At 36.6% G+C, this 19,974-nt stretch overlaps 8 protein-coding genes across 11 annotated transcripts; 3 read left to right on the top strand and 5 right to left on the bottom strand.

Annotated features, from left to right (window-relative positions):
• Positions 1 to 227: 227 nt before the first annotated feature.
• On the bottom strand, positions 228 to 2,443 carry LOC110848111 (palmitoyltransferase ZDHHC3). The gene is made up of 9 exons (XM_022095232.2): positions 1,924 to 2,443; positions 1,813 to 1,842; positions 1,675 to 1,735; positions 1,519 to 1,600; positions 1,313 to 1,435; positions 1,173 to 1,230; positions 913 to 1,092; positions 802 to 835; positions 228 to 718 (listed from the first exon to the last, which is right to left on the bottom strand). The coding sequence occupies exons 1-9, from the start codon at positions 2,007 to 2,009 to the stop codon at positions 467 to 469; spliced, it is 906 nt and encodes a 301-aa protein (XP_021950924.1). The 5' UTR covers positions 2,010 to 2,443; the 3' UTR covers positions 228 to 466.
• Positions 2,444 to 2,587: 144 nt separating this feature from the next.
• Positions 2,588 to 5,055, bottom strand: LOC110848107 (GPI transamidase component PIG-S). Its single transcript, XM_022095228.2, has 7 exons — positions 4,862 to 5,055; positions 4,400 to 4,779; positions 4,018 to 4,327; positions 3,761 to 3,937; positions 3,548 to 3,682; positions 3,339 to 3,472; positions 2,588 to 3,269 (listed from the first exon to the last, which is right to left on the bottom strand). The coding sequence occupies exons 1-7, from the start codon at positions 4,926 to 4,928 to the stop codon at positions 2,805 to 2,807; spliced, it is 1,668 nt and encodes a 555-aa protein (XP_021950920.1). The 5' UTR covers positions 4,929 to 5,055; the 3' UTR covers positions 2,588 to 2,804.
• Positions 5,056 to 5,377: 322 nt separating this feature from the next.
• Positions 5,378 to 7,515, top strand: LOC110848108 (zinc finger protein 567). 2 transcript variants are annotated; one of them, XM_035850748.1, is made up of 8 exons: positions 5,378 to 5,421; positions 5,492 to 5,653; positions 5,741 to 5,953; positions 6,039 to 6,299; positions 6,363 to 6,701; positions 6,766 to 6,854; positions 6,920 to 6,952; positions 7,014 to 7,515. In XM_035850748.1, the coding sequence occupies exons 2-8, from the start codon at positions 5,542 to 5,544 to the stop codon at positions 7,485 to 7,487; spliced, it is 1,521 nt and encodes a 506-aa protein (XP_035706641.1). In that variant the 5' UTR covers positions 5,378 to 5,421; positions 5,492 to 5,541; the 3' UTR covers positions 7,488 to 7,515. The 2 variants fall into 2 exon arrangements, with proteins under 2 accessions (XP_035706641.1, XP_021950921.1); XM_022095229.2 differs by lacking the exon at positions 5,378 to 5,421 and having other exon boundaries at positions 5,435 to 5,653.
• LOC110848106 (DET1 homolog) lies at positions 7,499 to 12,421 on the bottom strand. Of its 2 annotated transcripts, none has more exons than XM_035850746.1 (7): positions 12,295 to 12,421; positions 9,616 to 10,109; positions 8,945 to 9,512; positions 8,419 to 8,866; positions 8,280 to 8,329; positions 8,032 to 8,188; positions 7,499 to 7,957 (listed from the first exon to the last, which is right to left on the bottom strand). In XM_035850746.1, exons 2-7 carry the CDS (start codon positions 10,036 to 10,038, stop codon positions 7,750 to 7,752), a joined length of 1,854 nt encoding a protein of 617 aa, XP_035706639.1. In that variant the 5' UTR covers positions 10,039 to 10,109; positions 12,295 to 12,421; the 3' UTR covers positions 7,499 to 7,749. The 2 variants fall into 2 exon arrangements, with proteins under 2 accessions (XP_035706639.1, XP_021950919.1); XM_022095227.2 differs by lacking the exon at positions 12,295 to 12,421 and adding an exon at positions 10,418 to 10,596.
• Positions 10,646 to 12,182, top strand: LOC110848112 (vesicle transport protein USE1). Its single transcript, XM_022095233.2, has 6 exons — positions 10,646 to 10,993; positions 11,081 to 11,130; positions 11,205 to 11,283; positions 11,350 to 11,682; positions 11,758 to 11,899; positions 11,971 to 12,182. Exons 1-6 carry the CDS (start codon positions 10,829 to 10,831, stop codon positions 12,018 to 12,020), a joined length of 819 nt encoding a protein of 272 aa, XP_021950925.1. The 5' UTR covers positions 10,646 to 10,828; the 3' UTR covers positions 12,021 to 12,182.
• Positions 12,189 to 12,810, bottom strand: LOC110848113 (LYR motif-containing protein 1). Its single transcript, XM_022095234.2, has 2 exons — positions 12,522 to 12,810; positions 12,189 to 12,458 (listed from the first exon to the last, which is right to left on the bottom strand). Exons 1-2 carry the CDS (start codon positions 12,742 to 12,744, stop codon positions 12,310 to 12,312), a joined length of 372 nt encoding a protein of 123 aa, XP_021950926.1. The 5' UTR covers positions 12,745 to 12,810; the 3' UTR covers positions 12,189 to 12,309.
• Positions 12,811 to 12,928: 118 nt separating this feature from the next.
• On the top strand, positions 12,929 to 14,370 carry LOC110848400 (cold shock protein 1). Its single transcript, XM_022095610.2, has 2 exons — positions 12,929 to 13,733; positions 13,807 to 14,370. The coding sequence occupies exons 1-2, from the start codon at positions 13,008 to 13,010 to the stop codon at positions 14,290 to 14,292; spliced, it is 1,212 nt and encodes a 403-aa protein (XP_021951302.1). The 5' UTR covers positions 12,929 to 13,007; the 3' UTR covers positions 14,293 to 14,370.
• Positions 14,367 to 19,747, bottom strand: LOC110848399 (mitochondrial Rho GTPase 1). 2 transcript variants are annotated; one of them, XM_022095608.2, is made up of 17 exons: positions 19,524 to 19,745; positions 18,876 to 18,991; positions 18,500 to 18,808; positions 18,366 to 18,408; positions 18,124 to 18,289; positions 17,894 to 18,046; positions 17,612 to 17,724; positions 17,325 to 17,540; positions 17,106 to 17,241; positions 16,842 to 17,034; positions 16,533 to 16,752; positions 16,419 to 16,471; positions 16,269 to 16,345; positions 16,099 to 16,171; positions 15,903 to 16,026; positions 15,742 to 15,780; positions 14,367 to 15,302 (listed from the first exon to the last, which is right to left on the bottom strand). In XM_022095608.2, the coding sequence occupies exons 3-17, from the start codon at positions 18,750 to 18,752 to the stop codon at positions 15,152 to 15,154; spliced, it is 2,010 nt and encodes a 669-aa protein (XP_021951300.1). In that variant the 5' UTR covers positions 18,753 to 18,808; positions 18,876 to 18,991; positions 19,524 to 19,745; the 3' UTR covers positions 14,367 to 15,151. The 2 variants fall into 2 exon arrangements, with proteins under 2 accessions (XP_021951300.1, XP_021951301.1); XM_022095609.2 differs by lacking the exon at positions 15,742 to 15,780 and having other exon boundaries at positions 19,524 to 19,747.
• Between the last annotated feature and the right edge of the window lie 227 nt (positions 19,748 to 19,974).

Below are 19,974 nucleotides of genomic sequence, written 5' to 3'. Positions count from 1 at the left end.
ACTTACGCAGCACTTTCTTGTCCTTCTTACAAACATCTCCCTGCTTCTTATCTCGAATTTTTGTTTTTAGCAGCTCCTTTTCACTCCTCCACTTTCTTCTTGGCATATTCGACGAACCACTCTTGTTAATGTATTATATTAATTATTAACAATCGTAAATTTTACGACCCGTATGAAAGAGTTGGGGAATAACTTACGCAATCCTCTTTCAGTTGCGGTGGGCATGATAAAGTTTCTTGTGGGTGTCTGCCACACATTTTATTTTTAGAAGTACCGTTTTATTTTAAAAACAAGTTGCATTTCTGAGAAGGTTGGATGATTGAACAAAGTATAGATAGACATTGTTACAAATACATGATCTTTAGTATGACTTAGGATTAGCGTAATGTATGAATATGATAAAAACATTCGAGTCAACAATATACATTAAAAATCACATGCATGTATTAATTAAGTTATTACTTAATTAAACGTCTAATCGATTTCCATATTTATAATTACTTGAGGATGCAATGTGTCGTGTGTGTGCGTCACTTCGACAAGGGATAAACCAGTAAATAAAGGAACCCTTTCCACAAACTTCTTCCATCAGGAACATCTTTGGCTGCTTTCGAACCCGATGACGTCCCAATTTCTTGGCTTGTTCAATCGCAGTTTCATCGCTGAATATGGCAGATATTTGATCTATCATGATAGCCAATACGAAGAGTCCAAATAGCTGAAAAAAATAAGATTTTTTACAATTGGAAGTTGTTTCCTATCGAATTTTCATTAAATTTCTTTAAATTTTCAAGTTTTTACCATTGACTCCAGCATTAATATCACTGTGTGCAATCTAAGAGAAAATTATTTCAAAATATTATGAATTAATTTCGAGCAAATTAACATTACATGCTAATTAGTTAGGCTTACATTCGACTCTGCTTGGTAAGTAAATCCTCCTTTGGACAATGTAAGCAAATCTTCAAATCATCGGTGGAGTTGACCCAGCAATATACAATTAATGCCATTGAATACATGGATAGAACACCCACGTAGAATAAAAATTGCATGAAATATTTCTGGTTGAATTCCCCGACGCAGTTGTTAATCCTGACAAATGAGGAAATGAAACATTTATGTAGAATCAATGCTAATAGGCCAAATATGTAAATATCTAATTAAATGTGTACCATGGGCAGTGATGATCCATTCGGCGGACGCATCGTTTACAAATTCGACAATGGTGAGCTGAAAGTTTTAAAGAGTACGTATAAATTGCTGCAACATGATTTTTGGCTGATTTCATTTTATTGTGTTTGTTTGATTGTACCCCTTGGAGGACGATATGCTTCACACCGAGTGCAAACTGTCCAAGTTCCATGTTCTGACTCGGACCCTGGTGGTCCACCTCCATCATTTGACCCCGGCCCCAAAAAAGATTTTTGTTGCTCAACTAAACAAATTGAGGTCGTTCCCGTTAGTGTCGACTACATGCAAGACAACATAGGGTATATAAGCCTATTTGTATTCATTTACCGTTATCGTGATAATCTGAAAAATCCACTCTCGTCTGCGGCAAAGGGACAATCCCAGGATCGGACAAAACGGCTCTGAGATGCTGTTCAAAATAGTTTTATTTCACCCACCATATATTTGATAAAGAGTTTAAATTAATCTGCTTCGTTAACTCACAGCCATTGTCAAAAATGTGATGATTATATTGAACAGGATAATGTGAAAGCACCCCCATAAACTGCAAGAATTATCAAAATACCGTGAATATTGTGAATTGTTCCTAATTACAAATCAGAATTAGAATTTAATAACAACCTTCCATCGAAAACTGTGAGAACGATCCATCTAACCAAAAGTAAGATAAAATCATTAATTACATAAAAACCACTAAACAACAATAACAAATAAACTTGTAAACATAAATACCTGCATACAACGTAATCTGCATAAAAGACTGCAGCATACGTGATGAAAATACAAATAATACCACAAGGGTCTTTCCTCAAGTGCATTTCGAATGATGCTGCTGAAGAGGTGTGTTTGTATGCAATTTCGATATCCACAAAATCTTAACCACACTTGCGGCTACCCGTCCGACTAATTCATAATTAAACTAAAGTAGACATTACTAATTATTTGACTGTTGTTGATGGATTTTGTACTACATAATTAAGTCTTGGACTGCTCTGATTTAATTAGCCAGGAATTTATTTCCATTATTTTCGTATAAATTGCTCCTGACGACCATTATATTTATCTTTTCCAATAAAATTACTTTTGCTAAACACAAACCCCACCGTACTGACTGCTCGTGTCCGCTATCATCTGATAAAGATACAGGGCGTAACCTTGCTTGTTAAATAAAACTGATTATGTCTGACAAATGTGATGATTCATTTAGTATAATTTGCTTCAAATTGTCATCAGCACTTTATTCAACTTGTTATTATTCCTGTCAGTATTACGAAGAGTGAAATTGTGATTTGGGCAGATCCGAGTGATTCTGGGCAATGTGAGTAAAACTTTGTCCAATCGATCGTACTTTCACTACAAGCAATGTATTTGCAGATGCATTGATACAAAATAACGCTTTATTTTAAAAACATTTTATTTTTATCTACACTGTCCACAAAACAAGGGTAAAATATTTAGAAAACAACTCGAATACTGGACTAGGATTACATGCATAGTACAAAAAATGTTGCATGATGGAAACTAGAACGAAATAAATAACATAGTTATAATACATGGGTAACAAGTTGTAAATCACAAATTATCGATCAATTCGATTATTATTGTGCATGCTTCTAATCGGTTTTAGGTTTTAACTGATGCGCAGATTTCCAAATGGTCAAAAGTCTTTGAAATATTCCTCTCAGACTGAGAAGTACAGGAATTCCGACGGGCAAGAAGAGTGGAATGTAAATTGCATATTTCTGATCGTCTGGAAAGTAGAGTTGCTTAAGATTCTTAGGATGATGAAATGCAATCTCAGAAGATTTGAAGGCCTCGATCGCGTGACCTTGAGCAGCCTCTAAGTTTCCTTGCGAAGCTTCTTCAATAGCGGCTTTGATCGCGGCAACGCTTTTTTCAACTTGGTCCCCTACTTCCTCAGTTACAACAATGTTGGTAATTTCGTCCAACAGTTGACCCAATGAATGGAGAGTGTTTGCCGCAGTGACGATAAGTTTTGTTAGTCGTCTCCGAATCAACATGTCCACTTCCCAGTCGCGAAGGGCTGATCCGCGGAAATCGAGGACGTCAATGGAAGACTTAATAAACAAAGAGTTCATTTTTATCGTATATTAATAAGGTTTACTATAAATTTAAATGAGACCAACCTTTTCAGGAAGTCCGATCAATGACCGGAACTGAGAAATAACTACGCTCATCACATGTTCTGTCGATACTTGATGAATTTTGAGTTCAGTTGAGTTTTCTCCGGTGGTGCATGGCGGATTGTAAATAAAAATGCCTATAGAAGGAGGACAGTAACCTTAAATTAGCTTTGCTTTATATCATATTTTATACCACATTGTACGTTACTCACCACCCCATTGGGGAACTAAAAATGCATTTGATGCCAAAGGCGTGCCATCATTTTCCAGGATTTGAAGTGGTACTTTGTTGCAAGGGGCAGTGTACGTCAGAAAATTTAATACGGGATTTTGTGACACGAATGATGCTAAAAATATTAACATTGCTTTAGTCAATGTGCTAAAAAATATTATAATAACCTGATATAAAGTTTATATATACATACTCAATTTGGATTCCACAGGATTTATCACTAAAGGTAATTGCTCGTAGGGAATTTCATGATAATTTTTATCCGCATTCCACTTTGGATACACATTTAATCGGATATAAGACAGGACTTGTGACCTTACAGAAAACTCTGCAAAAGCGCTTATTTTCTTTAACATTGGATTTAGAAAATCTGGAAATTGTAAATACAGTAAATTAGTCAATACATATTAATTATCAGACAAATTATAAATCCATGTTGATTAGTTGTACCAGTAACAGCAGGTTCAATTTCCCATTTCGACTCTAAAACTTCTGGCTCTGGCACAAGTAAACTTAGCAATATGTTATATCCCGAGGATAAAGGGAGTTGTAAGGATTCTTTAACTGATGACGATCTGGGATTATTCGGATCCGTTAATTCCCAACCTCCGTCAATTTGTCCAAATCCAGCAATTTTCCTTAAAACATTCCAAACAGTATCGAATCGAATTTTCGAAGAATTTGAAATGTAGTACAGGCTTTTGCAATTTCCAAAGATAACTTTCTGTCCATATTCTATTAGCAAATCTGATCTGCCAACCTACAGGCATACAACATACATCCGTTATAATTCATTAAATACACTCCATTTTCCTGAACAAGTACAACTTACATAGTAAATAGTAACGGGATGAGCACTGCTATTCGAGTTCTTCTTAGCCAACTTGCACATCTCCTTATCAACATCGTAAAGGTTGGATGATTTGTAAATCGCATCCATTTCAAGTGAAGATGTTTGCGCGTAAGAAATGCTGAAAGAGTGTCCTTCAATATTATGAAACTTGTTGTCATCATTTGGCGAAACTTTTGCGAATCCGACCAGATGGACAGGAATTTTTATGAGAAATGAAGACTCCAAATGACCACGAAGAGAAGCCATGTCGGAATATGGCAAAGGCACCCGTTGTACGGCCGTAGTTTTCCACCACAAAGGAAGTCCGATTAAAAGCATCACCACGGCGTAACTCCCAGCAGTCCAAACGGTCCACATTGCTGCAATACAATTTAAATATAAATTTAATTAGCTATGTATCAGTCTTCTACACACAAATCATACAGTGTAAAAATAACTTACGAGGCGATTCTTGTTCTCCTTTTGGTTTCTTTTCGCCAACGCCTTCGCCAACCGTCGTCGTTTCCATCTTACTAAATAACTTACTAACTAATTACTATATGGAGGACTAAATTTGGAAAACTTTACAGTGCAAATTTTATCACAATAAAAACAATTTGAGGAACCTGCTGAGTGAATGAATCCGGTTTTTTGGTTTTGTACAAAATTCCGCAATGAAGGGGTAATATGAGACTTCTTTTTCTCTTTGAGAGATTTTGGTAATTCATGCATAAAAATTATTATGCATGGTACAACTTCATGAAATTATGCTAAAAGGTCCACAGAAACTTGTAACATAAGATGTCATAAAAATTGCCGGTAACATCCCAGGAGCAGTTGTTTTTGCATATTAGGGGCTTTCAGTTTTCCATGCGACGCGATGAACCACGTATGTTACCGTAATGGTAAAATGAACAAATGACGACTTTCTGAAACACCGAACCACTTTTTAGGCGCAGCGTCACAATGTTTTTTCGATTCCTCTCACCAGGTCGAGTTTGAAAGAGCGTCTTATTTCAATTGTACATAATTAAATTAAAGTTAAGAATATTTTTAGTCATTTAGAATTGATCTTATTTATGTTTATTTTAGATTTAATCGCATTTAATCGTTGCATTTAAACTCCATCTTTAATAAAAACAATGAAGAAGAGAAAACAGATAGATTCTGAGCTCGACGAGATTAGGCAGGACGTGGCATTTCTCAAGAACAAGATGGAATTATTGTGTCAATGGATAACCAAAAAATTTGGTGGTATAAATAATAAACAAATATTTATTAAGTTTATTAAATTAGTCGGCTATATTTATGCATTTGTGTATTGTTATCCATTTTATACAGACTTAGATTTTGAGAAAGACTTGCAGAATTCGAGACAATTATTATCCCAGCCAAATACTCATAATCATAATCACTTCTCATCATCCTCTATTGAAAATGAACCATTAGTAATAACAAAAAATTCGAAGCCACAAGAACATTCATATTCCAGCATCTCTGTGACCACACCCAACCCGAACCTATACGACATGGTGGATGAGGAATTGTCAAATAGTATGTACATAAAACAAATGAGTGAATATATAGATTTGTTCTTTTAATCACATTGTGAATTAATCCGTCTAACAATTTTGTCCAGATTCGGGTGAAGACATGTTCATCTCACCCCCTGCAAATCCCTCAATTCTTGACACACCTAAAAAATCTAAACCTCCACTGATAACCAAGCAAGTAATAAAATCTACAAATGCGTACGCTCCACATCCTCCACCTTCAGTACCATTAGTGCACAATTCTAATTACGCTTTCACCACTCCTCCTTCTTCAGCCGTTTCTAATGATGAGCAAATTGGGCAAAATGTAAGACAACCATCTCTGGTTATCAACAAAGAACCGAAAAGTAAGTCAATCTTTGTCATGTAAATTATAATTCTTTAGAAAAATTTTGTCTCATTTTTTTCAGAGAAACGAGTTAGAGCAAAGCGTGTAAGATCTCCCAAAAAGACATCTCAATCTGCCTCCTCCACCACGAATCAGTTATCGTCAGACGACGAGAATCCTACTTTGACCTCTAAAACACAGACGCAAATTATTCAATGTGAGATCTGCGGAAAGTTGATAAATGGACCGGCAGCAATGAAACGCCACAGCCAGACCCACACCAACGTTCGTGCCCACAAGTGCTCAGACTGCGGTAAAAGTTTCCAGAGAAAGTTCCATCTCAAAACGCACCGACTCATTCATGATGGCGAGAAAAAACATCAATGCAGATTTTGCGGAAAATTATTCCTACTTCCGAAAGGTTGGTGTAAAATAATATGCAAATCGGCAAATGTAAAGTAAGTTAACCAAGGCTGCATTCTCAGATATCGTCGCTCATGAAAGGACCCACACCGGTGAAAAGCCCTACGCTTGTGAAAATTGTCCGAGAAAGTTCACACTAAAGAGTCACTTGGTAATTTATGTAATGCAAGAGATTTTCAAATTTTGAAAAATTGATTACATTGTGTGATTCGATAGGTTATGCATATGAGAACCCACACTGGAGAAAAGGTTAGTCAGTTTTAACGATTACAAAGTTTACTTCAATTTTCTCACTGCTAAATTTTTGCAGCCTTATAAATGTGATTCATGCGATAAATGCTTCACTCAAGCCAACAGTCTTCGTGTTCACAAAAAGGCACATTTGCCACAATCATCGACAAATCATCAGTATGAAGAGAAACCTAACAAAATTGCAATAAAGAAAGTACAGCCTCCACCGACAGACACATCGGGTCACAATCCTGCTTCCACTTCTATGATAACTACAATGTCCGAATATTCCATGCGTTCCTCCAATAATTTCAACATTATTGGCCAGCTCATTCCAATTTCTCCAATTTCTTTACCAAACCAACTCAACTTTACGCAACTCCAATCAGCCTCCATTTTACGAATACCCACTCAGTTGCCAGTCACTGTAATGTCGGCAGGGGGAAGTGGTCAATCTAGCAAAGAGGTCAACTCAAGCTTGGAACCCAATGGTAATCAATTGATACACTCGTTGCAAGATGAAGAAAGTTATTATGATCTTGAAAATTTGTAACACAATAAAGATTATTGTCAGAAATGTATTTATTGGCCTTCCACAATGATTTAAACATGGGACAATATTTACTTATGAAATAGCTTACAATTTTTTCATCAATTTAACGTCAAAATTAAGGTTAGGGTATCCATTTAGGATAAATAATTTTAGCTGCTTATTGTAATATAAAGCGAAAATAGTCGAACATCGAGTCAATTTTTAACCTATAAAAAATACTTTTGTGTTAAATACAAATTAGTTTGTTTGGCGACGTACATGATTAAATTGGTGGCAGTAGTGAATGTGGATCAAGTCGCAAGTGGAAATGGACCAAGTACTCGGCATTTGTTCTTTGTACACTTATCGCAAAGGGTGCTGAAGGGTGGAAGGTGAAAGCGACGAGTCGTCGACCGGAAGGTGCACTCCCTCTGGATAATATTCCGGCATGAACTTGAAACTTATAGATACCTGAATCTCGACCGTAGAACCTAATAATCATCAAAGTCATCATCAACTATAGAGTAACCAAGTAAAAACATGTCTTATTACAGGGATTTAGTACCTAATTGGAATCTCTCCACACGCTTTTGGTCGTTCCATGGATGACACGCGATGATCATCGTAGGAAAACAACGCCTGATCCAGGTAGGGCGAGGAACTGTATGACTGTGAACTGATCGGAAGCTGCGCCAATATTCGCTTCGTCGCTTCAACCGGTCCTGTCATTTAATAAATTGGTCGATTAATAAAAATATTAAATTAAATAGAGTAACTTTTTCGATGGAATCAACTAATCTATTTAAACCTTACCACCATAGCGAGCACTGGTTATGGTTTGTCGAAATTTTTGATGGATTTGTCTACGAAAATGAACAAAATAATTTATTTTGCATACTTTTCGTTTGTTATAAATACATTAAAACTACTGAGTAATTTTAGGCTTACATACCTTGCATACATGTTGTTTGATGGGGATGAGGTAAACCGTCCCTCCATGGTCAAATTATTGTTGCGAAAATTGTCAGTAAAATTTTCAAAAAAGTCAACCAATTCTTCAGTTGTATTTTCAAAGACTGCAATCACATTTGTTTTTGGTATGTTGTATATCACGAATAAACAATGCTGTGAATTTGGCTCTGGGGTTTTGAGAGTGACAACATCTTCACTTGAATATTTAAGCAAGAGGTGATCTTCGTCGAGAAGTTGCATTTTCCAGATTCGAAGATTGACAAGTTGTTCATAATACTGACGTAAGCGAGCAATCTCAGTCAAGTCTTGATCCACCGATTCGTGCGCTTTTTCGTACGCTTTACGGAACAAGAATGCCAGTAGGCGTTGTTTTAATGTACTAAAAAAGACCTCATCTTTGGGACGAACGCTGAGGAAACTGGGCACAGCTAAATGCATATAAAAGAGTTGTTTTAATTACATTTTATGTAACAAAAATCGGACCAGCAGATAAATCAAATAATTACCCGAGTAAAGTAATTCGTCATCCTCATAACAAAATCTACCGATTGTCCTGACTGGCCAAAATTGACCATTATCCACATGAAATATCGAGATTGTTTGATGTTGAACTGACAAAACTGCCAAAGTGTTGTTGAAAAGATAGAGTCCTTGATTATGTGATAAAAATATCCTATCAGCTTTAAAGCTTTTCGAATCAGTCAGAACGCCATGTTTCAAGTCTATAATATGAATTGTATAGTCTTCCAGCGGAAATCTTTCATTCGGTTCCACCGATTCATTCGTCCGATATATTTCATTGTGACTGGGTTGGGCGTAATCATCATGTGCATACGTAGCAGATCCAACGACTAGGTAGCGAAAGTCTTCGGTGAAAAGAGAGCATTCTCGATTCAAGTCCTCTCCTTGAGGAGCGACACGAACGCGAAACTTTAGCTTAAAAAACGCTTGGAATATCTTTTTCCGAATTTCTTGACTATAATTATCCTTATCCTCGGCGCTGATAATGTCAGGGAATCCGCGACTGTACGGGTCGTTCTTAGCTCGTCGATCGCTGACACTCATTTTTGCTCGCTATATAATTAACAAGAAATTAGTTAAATGTAGATGATAAATGATGTGAGTATGTATCTATTGACATTACTGATGTCTACATTGATATTTTTACACCCGTCACCTTCTCTGGAGGTGGTTTAAACCCAGACGAATCCGAAGGATTATTGCGATTATAATTCCAATTTTTTGCCAAATCTTCGAACAAAAAATTGGCAGCCTGTGGTCCTTGAAAGTAATACACCTCCACAGACATCTGATCAGCAGAGAAAGCCACAAACAGCTTTCCATCCGGCGTAAACTTGCGCAAGAAACATGGTGGTTTCTCAACATGAGTGACAGTAAAGTTTGGCACGATGCTTTGATACATGGACCGCTGGAGGAACTTCTCCGTCCCAGATCGTGGTCCGAACCCACCCCATACTTCACGTCCGGCGAGACGCGTAGCGATATTTTGTGGTGGTATCCGTTTAGCTGTGAGGACGTTTAATGGGTCAATCTCGTCCTGGAAAATTACAGCATTCTTCGTAAGTCTAGGAAACTCCATAGTTGATAGTGGTCCGACTTGTCCTTAAACCTCTTAGTGGTCACACATTGGAATGTTGAGTCAAGATAATTCTGAAAATAACAATAATGGATTTTTCAACTTTTACTCTTCACATGTAAGAAGTACGTTCGCATTTGTCATAAATTGTGAATTGGCAAAATTAGCAAATAAAATTTTTGACAGCATTCATGACAATTCGCTTAAAATGTCGCCCCATTTGGTAACCATACATTTACATTCCAAAATGTAATTTCATTACAAGACTCCAATACAAATATTATGGATTTCCGTCTTACAAATATTTACACATACTGACATACATAAGTTCAATTGTACAATGAACAAACTTACGAAACTGAAAACAAGACAATCAACTTACTTGTTTTTCTACCAATAATTTGGTTTAGAGTGATTGAGAATTGAGAATACACGATACACGAACTACTGATAAACCCATAGATCTATAAATATATACGACTAAAACTAGTATTAGCGAATTGTTTAACAATTAATTTTTAATTTGCAAAGTTCCTAAAAACTATCAACACCACACCACAATCCCATCTGTGCTGCAACTTTGCTCTGCTGCACTGTGCGACTGTGCCCCAATTCGGAATTCACAACTCTCTTTATAAGAGAAAGTGAGATCAGAAAGAAAGCAGGCAGCTGATAAACAAGAATTTTATCTATTAAATTAATTTCTTATCCAACTAAGTGTTATCGTTATGTGATATCGTCTTGAAAGAAAATTTCTACAATCCGTCCTGGTAAAAGTTCTGGTAACGACGAAATGGCACCCCTTCGTCCCGTGGGTGGTGCTGACAAGGAGAAAGATTTCACCAAGCAGCAACGCAACAGGTCACGAGTCGAAACCAACTTAATTCGTCTCTTGTCTCGCTGCGAGGATATGGCGATGGACACGGAAACACTTCAGGACGATTGGAGACTAGACAAAGTAAGCGTTTGTACACGTGTCACTACTTTCTCTAAATAAACAACCCACTTTCTCTTAACAAATATGAATTGTTATATATAATTACAGTACGTTGAGGCTTTAGAACTCATGCTGCGGGAGTTGAAGACGGGTCCAAAGTATGTAAAATATTGAAACTTATGTATTTATGCGTGTGGAGTGAACTAATCTAATTAGCTTATACATTGTATAGTCTCCCTGAAAAGGACACCCTTTTAGAGTATGGCAGAAAAATAGAATTCATCAAGGAAGTGCTCCACACAGCTAAAATGGTATATATGGATGGAATATAAATCATTATACTTGCTAGCATTTTACCAATTTTTTCATAATTTTAGCCAAACGTTGCGGAGAAAGCAATCGCATCTCAATTAATCAGTCCCGGGCCCCACTTTTCTTCGGAACTGGATCACAACCGCAGCATGGAAATTAAACATCGTCACATAACAAAGTATTCGGAAGATTTACGTCGAGAACTTATGGGAACTCCGACGTCCTCCTCGCCTTCTTCGACAACGAATACAACTAAAGGGAAGCCTGAAGATATCGATGAGCTATTAAAATATCATCACACTATGCAAGAGAAAATTGCGGAGCACATGATAGAGTTGACCAGAAGTATCAAAGAACAGGCCATGACTGCAGGAAATATTATTAAGAGTGATACCGAGGTTTGACTATGTTTATTGCATAAGTATGCATATGACCAGTGTTTAGTAATTTTGCTAATAACTTAAATCTTAAAGGTTTTGGAAAAGTCAGCAAAGTTGATGGAAACCAACACTGGTTCACTAAAGGTGGAAGCCGATAAAGTAGAAATGTATAACAAGAGTGCGTGTAAATGTTGGGTGTGGGTCCTACTTTTTATAGTTTGTTCCGTATTCGTCGGTAAGTACAACTTATATCACACATTTTATCGTTAATTTAGTATGAATTCTTAAATTTGTATGTTGTATCAGGAATGGTGCTGTTCATGAGACTATTTAAAAAGAGAATACCCACGTCTTGAACATGAGACGCATATACGACGTTCAATTAACTTGACTGTGATTTTAATATATATTACAGTTAGTTAATAATTTTAAATTGCAAACAAACCTAATTTTCAAGATAATTGTAAAAGAAAAAATCCATGTTGAATGGGCAATATTAATATTAAATAAGAAACTACATTTTCTAGAGTTTCGCAACCTTTTAATTGTATTGACAATATAACTATCAACATATAAACTCTCATAATATGATGACTAGAGTATAATCTAATCGTCCTTCATTATCATTACCTTAATACTCAATTACTATCGTTCGAAATGCGACTTGATATAGACTGGAATCGACTGCTTCTTTAATCGTTCTTGCGTTTTCCCCTGTTCTTTTCCCTTCTTTCTCGCCATTGACTGCGGAGGCACGTTCACCGGTCTCGGATACGGCGTCTTATAATGAACAGCTACAGTTTCAAATTAAAAATCTTAGACAAATCATCTAAATCTTCTCTTTCCAAGTTGCTCACCTAACTCCAACCTCGCTTGAGCTTCATGAATACAGTCCTGAATAACTTTTGGGTCACCAAGTCCTGAATTTTGTCTGAACAGGGTTGTGGCTTCGGTTTTGATGTAATTACGTTCCATCTTCGTGTCCTGAGTCTTCCCCGAAGCAGCCTCCCACTTCCTCCCCAGTCGGAGTATCTGTCGGTACAACCGAAGCACTTGGGGTCGAGTCGTTAACTGTGACATGATAAATATTTCTAAAAATTATAACTTTGCATTTTTTGCACGTGCAATAAAAATTGCGTTGTTTTTGTTTATTTTTATGAGACTGATTGGTTTGAGTTTTGTTCCCGGGACAAATTTCTCAGCGGAAAGGAACGTGTTTGTAAAATGTGTGCGAGCTGCACATGTTCTTTTTTTTAGATTCACATAACACAACACGATTACAAAGTATTATATTTACCAAATTTAAGCTTTTAATTGTGGTAATTAACTAATTCATTCTCAAAATGACGAGATTTACTCGTGTGAAAAGTACTCATCAACGCGTCGAGGGTGACTCTACTTCTTGGGGAGAACTTAAAGCCACGCCAGCCAAGGATGACACGAAAAATCACAGAGATACGAAACGAGGAGCCCCTTCAAATAATAATAAAGGTTCCCCCAGTGGCGGAGGAAAGAAGTTCAACAACAACAACCGGACTAATCAAAGTGATGGGGGTGGTGGTGGAGGTGGTAAAAAGTTTCAAAAACGACGACCAGATCGAAGAGATAACAAAAACAAAGGCAGAGGAGGAGGAGGTGGAGGAAGAGGACGAGATAGCGAAGAAAATCCAAATTTTACTCCGTTGGGTGGGAGCAATCCGAACGTAAGGGGACAGGGATCGACGAAATCGGTTAAAGTTTTTGGAAATTTCTGGGTTGGCGAAGACGATGCAAAGAGACTGCAAGGGGTCGCAAAAAAGATGAAAAGTGAAGGTATTTCCCGGAAAGAAATCCTAGACTCGCTGCAAGGGGAGAGACGGAAGGCAGAAAAAGCGTCGAAACGGCGGAGGGATAAGACCTGCTTCAATTGTCGACAGTTTGGTCATGTCCTTGCTGATTGTCCGGCGACAAATACCAACACTGGAGAAGGAGGAGAGGGAGGAGAAGAAGGCAAGAAAACTAGCTCGGATGGCGACATCTGCTTCAAATGTGGCTCTACAGAACATACGTCAAGGTTTTGCAAGAGAAAGGTACAGTTGATAGATGTGTAATTTAAACTCAAGTAAATGGGTATAAATTAATTTTTACTTTTGATTTATTCAGAGCGACAAATTCTCATTCGCCAAATGTTTTGTCTGTTCCAAATCGGGCCACATTGCGAGACAGTGCCCATCAAATCAGAACGGAATCTACCCTGCTGGAGGAAATTGTGACGAATGTGGATCTGTTCAGCATTTGAAAAAAGATTGTCCAACCGTTGTTGGAGGAGCTCGAGGGGGGAAAGACGATCCGGAAGCACAAGTGGGGAGAATGGCTAATCCCTTTGCTTCCACGGAATACGAAGACATTCCAGCGTCTAGTAGTAGTAGGAATGTTGAAGAGGGAAACGAAGATGAAACTGATGACAACAAAGACAAAAGAAGCAAACAACCAAAACCCAACAAGTTTAAAAAGAACAATAAACGGAAACATGCCCCCAATCCTAACGATAATTTTTCTAAAGAACCCGTCTCTTCTGTATCGAATGATTTCAATCAGAACGACAGTAAACCAACAGTTGCAAAGAAGCGTAAAGTTGTAAAATTCTAAGTATTTCTATAAAAACAAATCTCGTTAAAAGGTTATTTTGTTGGCGCATTAATAAAGTATTACGCACAAGTTTAACAATTCTATGTGTCTTGTTTTATTATTATTCAAAAATACTTGCGTCGAACACATAGCTTTTAATACTACACAATTTCATCATGACTTTAAATCATGATACTATAATACGTGTACCCCCAACAATTCAGATTGCTAGAATAATAAATCACATAAATATCTGTATGCATCGCGACACATTCCCTAACTTTAGCTGTCTTCTAAATTAAAGATATCATCAATTGTCTTCCTTTCTCATTCAAGATCTGTTTGTTTGTTGCAAGTCATAATTGTTAAATAGCGGCTGAACTAGATTACATACATAAAATGAGCTGTTTGCTGTTTCACAATTATGATGATGGCTATAATACAATTTACAAATTAAAATACGTATGCAGTACTATGCAAACAAAATTTTGAAACCCTGATCTATATGAATTTGACTCACACCAATAACTTAAGATATATGTACTATTTAAATAATTGACATTTTATATAAATAAGCATTAAACTGGTGTATGAAACACAATATTATTAGTTGTGTACTGCATACGAGGAATACTAGATCATATTTCATCTATCAAAGATACTACAAAATAAATTGCATACATAATAATTTTGTAATTCGCAACGAGATGATGTTTCAGTACTACATATGTCCAGTGCACAGTGTGTCATATTATAGTAATTGTTCTATTATGCAGTTTCACAATCATTAAATCCAAAAGAGGACTAAATGTTATTATTATTTACGGTGCTGCTGATAGATTCTAGTCGGTCAGGATTCTTTCATTCCACTTCTTTGAGACTAATTTGTCGTGCGACCTCTTAGCGGATTATTCTGTGGGTTTAACATTTTATAGACTAAATAGGCCATTGTAGTGACCAATGCTACTCCTACGCCGGTCTTCACCCATGGAACACTCCCGTCCGGTATCACTCCCAGTCTTCTTAGATGACTGTAAAAATTTAAACATACATTTTAGAAGTTGTCTTTTGTCTCAAACTAAACTCCGTTTCAAGCTGTCTGATTTCACCGCCTTGAGGACATTACATTACATTACCCGAATGAGCCGAATTATTTTATTATTTGACACCACTTATTTTTATTTGGGCGTTTAAATTATTCAATTTCGTATGATTTCTACGCCAAAATAAAAATAAGTGGTGTCAAATAATAAAATAATTCGGCTCATTCGGGTAATGTAATGTAATATCCTCAAGGCGGTGAAATCAGACAGCTTGAAACGGAGTTTAAGTAATTGAACTAGTATATAGCAGACAATCACAAGCAAGCTGAACATTATCATTATTGGCTGCCATCTAAATACAAACCCCAATTTGATTCTGCTGCAAAATGTGCGTTAAGCGCTAGTGTATCAAGAGTACACTACTGACCTGTTTTTATAAAATATCATCCACGCAGCTTGGAAGCGACTATTAACAATACCAAATGAATAATTTTCATATTTTTATTTCTTAACATGTTAACTAAATTCTGTCCAATTTTATAAAATTGGAAAAACACATTGCATCTTGTATATGATTGAATCACTTACGGAAAAGCAGCCATTGTGGCCAATTTAACGTAAATCTCCTTATTAACTTTCTCCAAGCAAGAGAAGCTGTGAGGGGGAGGGAGTTTGTACTTGGCACAAAAAGCAGTCGGCTGAAGAATGTAATCTAGATGGCAAACGAAAAAAGGTCATTCTCCATTTTAAATCTTTGGTGTTCCATTTTTTAATTGAGTAATACCCTGCATAACGTCCCCACAATCTGATTTGTTTCCCACAATCAACACTGGAATTTTTTGTGTCGCATAGTAGTTCTAGAGTGGGCAACATAGCAATTGAATAGCAATTACTACTTACGACATGAGATGAGACTGTTGGTGAATACATGTTTTAGAAATAAATAAATATTACCAAATAGGTTCTAGCAACAAACTCGAACGATTTAGGATCAGAGGAATCAAATACGAGGCATGCAACGTCGCATAAAACTGAAATAAATTTAATAATAAGAATGATGTATTATAATTTACAATTGCATATCCTAATCATGAATATGCGTACCTTCATTAGTTGGAAGAAAGTCCACAACACGGTTCAAATCTATATCTTGCATACTATAAAAAAATAAAATACTCATGAATGAATGTCCCATTTTTTTCGTATGAATTTTCTTACCACAGATATTTTTCTTGTCCGTAAACTTGTACCATGTTGACGACAAAGTTAGGTAACTCTTGGCCATCGTTTGCAAACCGTTTCGTCTGTTCTAGAGTTCTTCCAATCAAACCTTGGCAAAGGGTTGTCTTTCCACTATTTTTTGCGCCAATTACGTGACACCGATAGACATTTCTAGTCGATTGCTTCTTTGCCAAGTCTAATCGCTTTTCACGTGTAACTATAATCAAACAAAGGATTTGTCATTAGTCCATTCGATTCGAATTGGGCTCAAGCACGTAAACGGTAATACAACTTTTTCGTATGTACCACTAATTGCCTCGGTTTGATTCCTTTCCTCCGTGATTGGATATCCTAGATAAGCCATGTATTCCATAGTTTTATTTACATCCAACAGCGTGGTGAGAACCCATTGACAAATAAATCCAGAGTAAGTTAGCCACCCTTTCTCCGTGGTTTGAACTGCCTGGAAAAGTTGCTTTCCCCATGGAATATTTGGGCACTAAAATACAACAAATAAAGTCATTAATTAGTATCGCAATACCTTATTTAGAACATCACACTTGATCTTACCGTTGCAAATAGACTCATTAATTCCTCCGGACAGAGCGCTCTGTCTCTATCTTTGTCATGTTTTACAAACATGGAAGTGAAAAAATCAAAGCCGATTTGGTTTAGTTCAGTTGTTGTGCCGAGAGGAATGCTAAGTCTAGAATCGTAAATAAAAATTATAAGCATTAAGTATAGTCATTACGCATTAAGGATCCATCTATTTCCGAGTGTCTCACTCACACAGGGCACAAATAGTCGTTACAGACATTCAGCTCATCATTGTAACCATATTTTCTTAGGGCTGTCCACGTCGTCTCGTGTTTACCACGCTGAATGAAAAGCCTATGTAATACAATGAAACCTGAAAGCGTAATGCCGTTCACGAATACTCCATCTTCACAATTTCTCTGGATTATGGCCTTCACAGAATCTAACGCTTGGGGCTGGAGAGGTGCACTAAATCAATGAAACAGGTTAATGAATTGCAATGCGTAAAGTAACTATGCTAATTTGAAATTAGTACTTACTCGTAACAAAACTTCTGGAAAGCATACATTTCTAAGTCATCCATTAATCCATCATTATTGACATCACAAATGCGAAAAATTCTTTCAAGTGCCTTCTTGCACTTGTCAGTCAGCTGAAATTGGACACAATAAAGCATTTTAGAATTTGAACAGTAGATTAAACAAAAATTAACAAAAATTAAAATAAAATGTATAAACAAACCATGTGCACGTTTATATTCTGTTATTTCTAAATATTGCTTTGGTTATTATTGGTAAAATGTTGCATTTTCTGCGTATTACCTCTTTCTTGTCAGAGTTGTAAAGAGGAGAGGTTGGATGAAGAACGGCCTTTTGTGCATAGTAAAACAGTTCAGAAATATTCCTTAAAGTCTTTGCGGAACACTCAATGCATGTTTCAATTTCAGCAAATTCATTCATTAGAGGAACCACCATCTGAGCAACAATAAAATCACAAAAAATAGTAATAAATAATCAATTTGTAAAAAAATCATAGACTAATCGTTTATTACTTCCATCGTGGTGTAGTCAACGAGGTCAATCTTATTTCCCACCAGAATAACTGGGACTTTGTGATCTTCACCTAGCGTTGATCTTATAATTGGAAGCCAGTACGTACTTATCCTATCTATGGTCTCTTCATTATTCACGTCGTATACCACACAGATTACATGTGCTCTAAAAACACCATAATAATTATGATATAAATTGAAATATGCATGCTGGACAGACTGAACGCGTTAAAAAAACTAACCTCAAAAGTTCTTCTCCTAATTCAGTCTCTCCTTGTTCTTGTGCTAGAGGGGAAAGAAAATACGAAATCATTACAATTGCGCTAGTATTGTAAATATGGAATGGAATAATTAGGGGTAGTAATTGGCGTTTTACTAGAGTAGTCAACAATGTTGGTTGGAACCAGTTCAGGAGTAACATCCGCAGGTATTGTGATTTCTTCCGATCGTGGAGGAACACTATCGGCAAATTCTTCAGACACGAGAGATAAAATGACGGATGTCTTCCCAACACCAGGTTCTCCGACGAGAAGAATTCGAACGTCTCGGCGACAATGACTCCGAAAGTATAAATCTTCCGCTTGGCGATATTCCCTGGTCGACGGCATCATAGGAGTGGTCACCAACATGGCGATATCGAGAGATTTTCTTTTATAATGGTCAGATCTTCCGACCGCACAAGTAACTGGAAAGGAATAAGTAAAAAATGTAATTGATTATATAAATATTTACAGAAATCAGATCAGATATACTTATAATTGAAACGATGGTATTATTATTAGTCTTGGCAATTGAGTTGAGAGTTGAGACTGCTGAAGAAACACGCTGAAGAGACAAGAAACTGCCGAGATGGGATGGACAGCTCTTCCTGGAAGAAACCACAAGAGAAGATTGATAAATTATACAGTATCGCCTATTATTATCGTAATTTGCATAATGCATGCACCATTTTATTTAAATACAGCCAGACTTAACCAGTAGGCCAAATACTCAGTTATGCCCCTGACGATCTGTATATGATTAATTAATGTTGCTGTTTACTAACTAAACTTGTACACCTTCACTTTCAAAAGATTTCAACGATCAACTGGCCACTCTTACCTATTGTCTACGCGCCCCTTACAGCGACCCCATCTTCAACAAAAATGGGGATCGTTTCTTTACATTGATTATCAATTATGGAAATTGTAAATTGCATTCAAAATGTAAAGTCGTATAAAATTAGGACAACAAAGTAGCATGTAGAATTTTTGTTGTCATGCAATATTCTTTATTAAAGATTTTCTGTCTATACATGCACACCTCGATAAACCCCAATGATAACCCTACTAAATACATTATTTTGTTTCTTGATAACATTAGTTAATCAATCACAGTCAACAAACCTCCTTGAAACTTACCTTGAACGCCCTCCAAATCCTATTTATTGCCTCAGATTTTCTGCTTTCTTTACTTATCTCCTGGAATGCAGTCTTTACATCATCTTGACCAGATTGCAATGAGATCTTAAAACCTGCAACTATCTTTTCCCAACAATTTTTGTCTGCTATCACTGAAAAGTATTGAAAAGTGCAGTGGATGGGAAGAAAGGGATGGGACGGTGAGACTCGTGACACCCGGGCAGCAATCCCAAGTTCCCCATCACTAGAGACTCGTAATAGTGAGAGAGAATCCTACTACTTTCACTACTGAATTCCAATTTCTCAACTTTCTCCACCCAAATTTCTTCCTTGGTTTTTAGGATGATGAAATAAAATCTCAAATCCAAATTTACAGCAATACGAGTATTTTGCATTTATAGAACATTGGCATTGCTAACTACATGGATGATTGATATTTGCATACTTGTAC

Source organism: Folsomia candida, unplaced genomic scaffold (genome assembly GCF_002217175.1).
Source record: "Folsomia candida strain VU population unplaced genomic scaffold, ASM221717v1 Fcan01_Sc004, whole genome shotgun sequence".
NCBI lineage: Eukaryota > Metazoa > Arthropoda > Collembola > Entomobryomorpha > Isotomidae > Folsomia > Folsomia candida.
This window is presented reverse-complemented; position numbering and strand designations above follow the sequence as displayed.

Bases quoted from the DNA above. Each gene is read 5' to 3' on its own strand.
- LOC110848111 (XM_022095232.2), bottom strand. From the start codon at position 2,009: ATGCACTTGAGGAAAGACCCTTGTGGTATTATTTGTATTTTCATCACG. The intron at 1,601-1,674 runs GTGAGTTAACGA...TATTTTGAACAG, and splicing joins TCACATTTTTGACAATGGCT to CATCTCAGAGCCGTTTTGTC. The intron at 719-801 runs GTAAAAACTTGA...TATTTTTTTCAG, and splicing joins TATTAATGCTGGAGTCAATG to CTATTTGGACTCTTCGTATT.
- LOC110848107 (XM_022095228.2), bottom strand. From the start codon at position 4,928: ATGGAAACGACGACGGTTGGCGAAGGCGTTGGCGAAAAGAAACCAAAA. The intron at 4,780-4,861 runs GTAAGTTATTTT...ATTGTATTGCAG, and splicing joins AGGAGAACAAGAATCGCCTC to CAATGTGGACCGTTTGGACT. The intron at 3,683-3,760 runs GTATGTATATAT...TAATATTTTTAG, and splicing joins TCCTGTGGAATCCAAATTGA to CATCATTCGTGTCACAAAAT.
- LOC110848108 (XM_035850748.1), top strand. From the start codon at position 5,542: ATGAAGAAGAGAAAACAGATAGATTCTGAGCTCGACGAGATTAGGCAG. The intron at 6,702-6,765 runs GTTGGTGTAAAA...CTGCATTCTCAG, and splicing joins ATTATTCCTACTTCCGAAAG to ATATCGTCGCTCATGAAAGG. The intron at 6,953-7,013 runs GTTAGTCAGTTT...AAATTTTTGCAG, and splicing joins GAACCCACACTGGAGAAAAG to CCTTATAAATGTGATTCATG.
- LOC110848106 (XM_035850746.1), bottom strand. From the start codon at position 10,038: ATGGAGTTTCCTAGACTTACGAAGAATGCTGTAATTTTCCAGGACGAG. The intron at 9,513-9,615 runs GTGACGGGTGTA...TTAATTATATAG, and splicing joins TTAAACCACCTCCAGAGAAG to CGAGCAAAAATGAGTGTCAG. The intron at 8,189-8,279 runs GTAAGGTTTAAA...ATTAAATGACAG, and splicing joins AACCAGTGCTCGCTATGGTG to GACCGGTTGAAGCGACGAAG.
- LOC110848112 (XM_022095233.2), top strand. From the start codon at position 10,829: ATGGCACCCCTTCGTCCCGTGGGTGGTGCTGACAAGGAGAAAGATTTC. The intron at 11,683-11,757 runs GTTTGACTATGT...TAAATCTTAAAG, and splicing joins TTATTAAGAGTGATACCGAG to GTTTTGGAAAAGTCAGCAAA. The intron at 11,900-11,970 runs GTAAGTACAACT...ATGTTGTATCAG, and splicing joins AGTTTGTTCCGTATTCGTCG to GAATGGTGCTGTTCATGAGA.
- LOC110848113 (XM_022095234.2), bottom strand. From the start codon at position 12,744: ATGTCACAGTTAACGACTCGACCCCAAGTGCTTCGGTTGTACCGACAG. The intron at 12,459-12,521 runs GTGAGCAACTTG...TTGAAACTGTAG, and splicing joins TCAAGCGAGGTTGGAGTTAG to CTGTTCATTATAAGACGCCG.
- LOC110848400 (XM_022095610.2), top strand. From the start codon at position 13,008: ATGACGAGATTTACTCGTGTGAAAAGTACTCATCAACGCGTCGAGGGT. The intron at 13,734-13,806 runs GTACAGTTGATA...TGATTTATTCAG, and splicing joins CAAGGTTTTGCAAGAGAAAG to AGCGACAAATTCTCATTCGC.
- LOC110848399 (XM_022095608.2), bottom strand. From the start codon at position 18,752: ATGTTGGTGACCACTCCTATGATGCCGTCGACCAGGGAATATCGCCAA. The intron at 17,035-17,105 runs GTAAGATCAAGT...GTTGTATTTTAG, and splicing joins TAATGAGTCTATTTGCAACG to TGCCCAAATATTCCATGGGG. The intron at 16,346-16,418 runs GTACGCATATTC...AATTTATTTCAG, and splicing joins CTTTCTTCCAACTAATGAAG to TTTTATGCGACGTTGCATGC.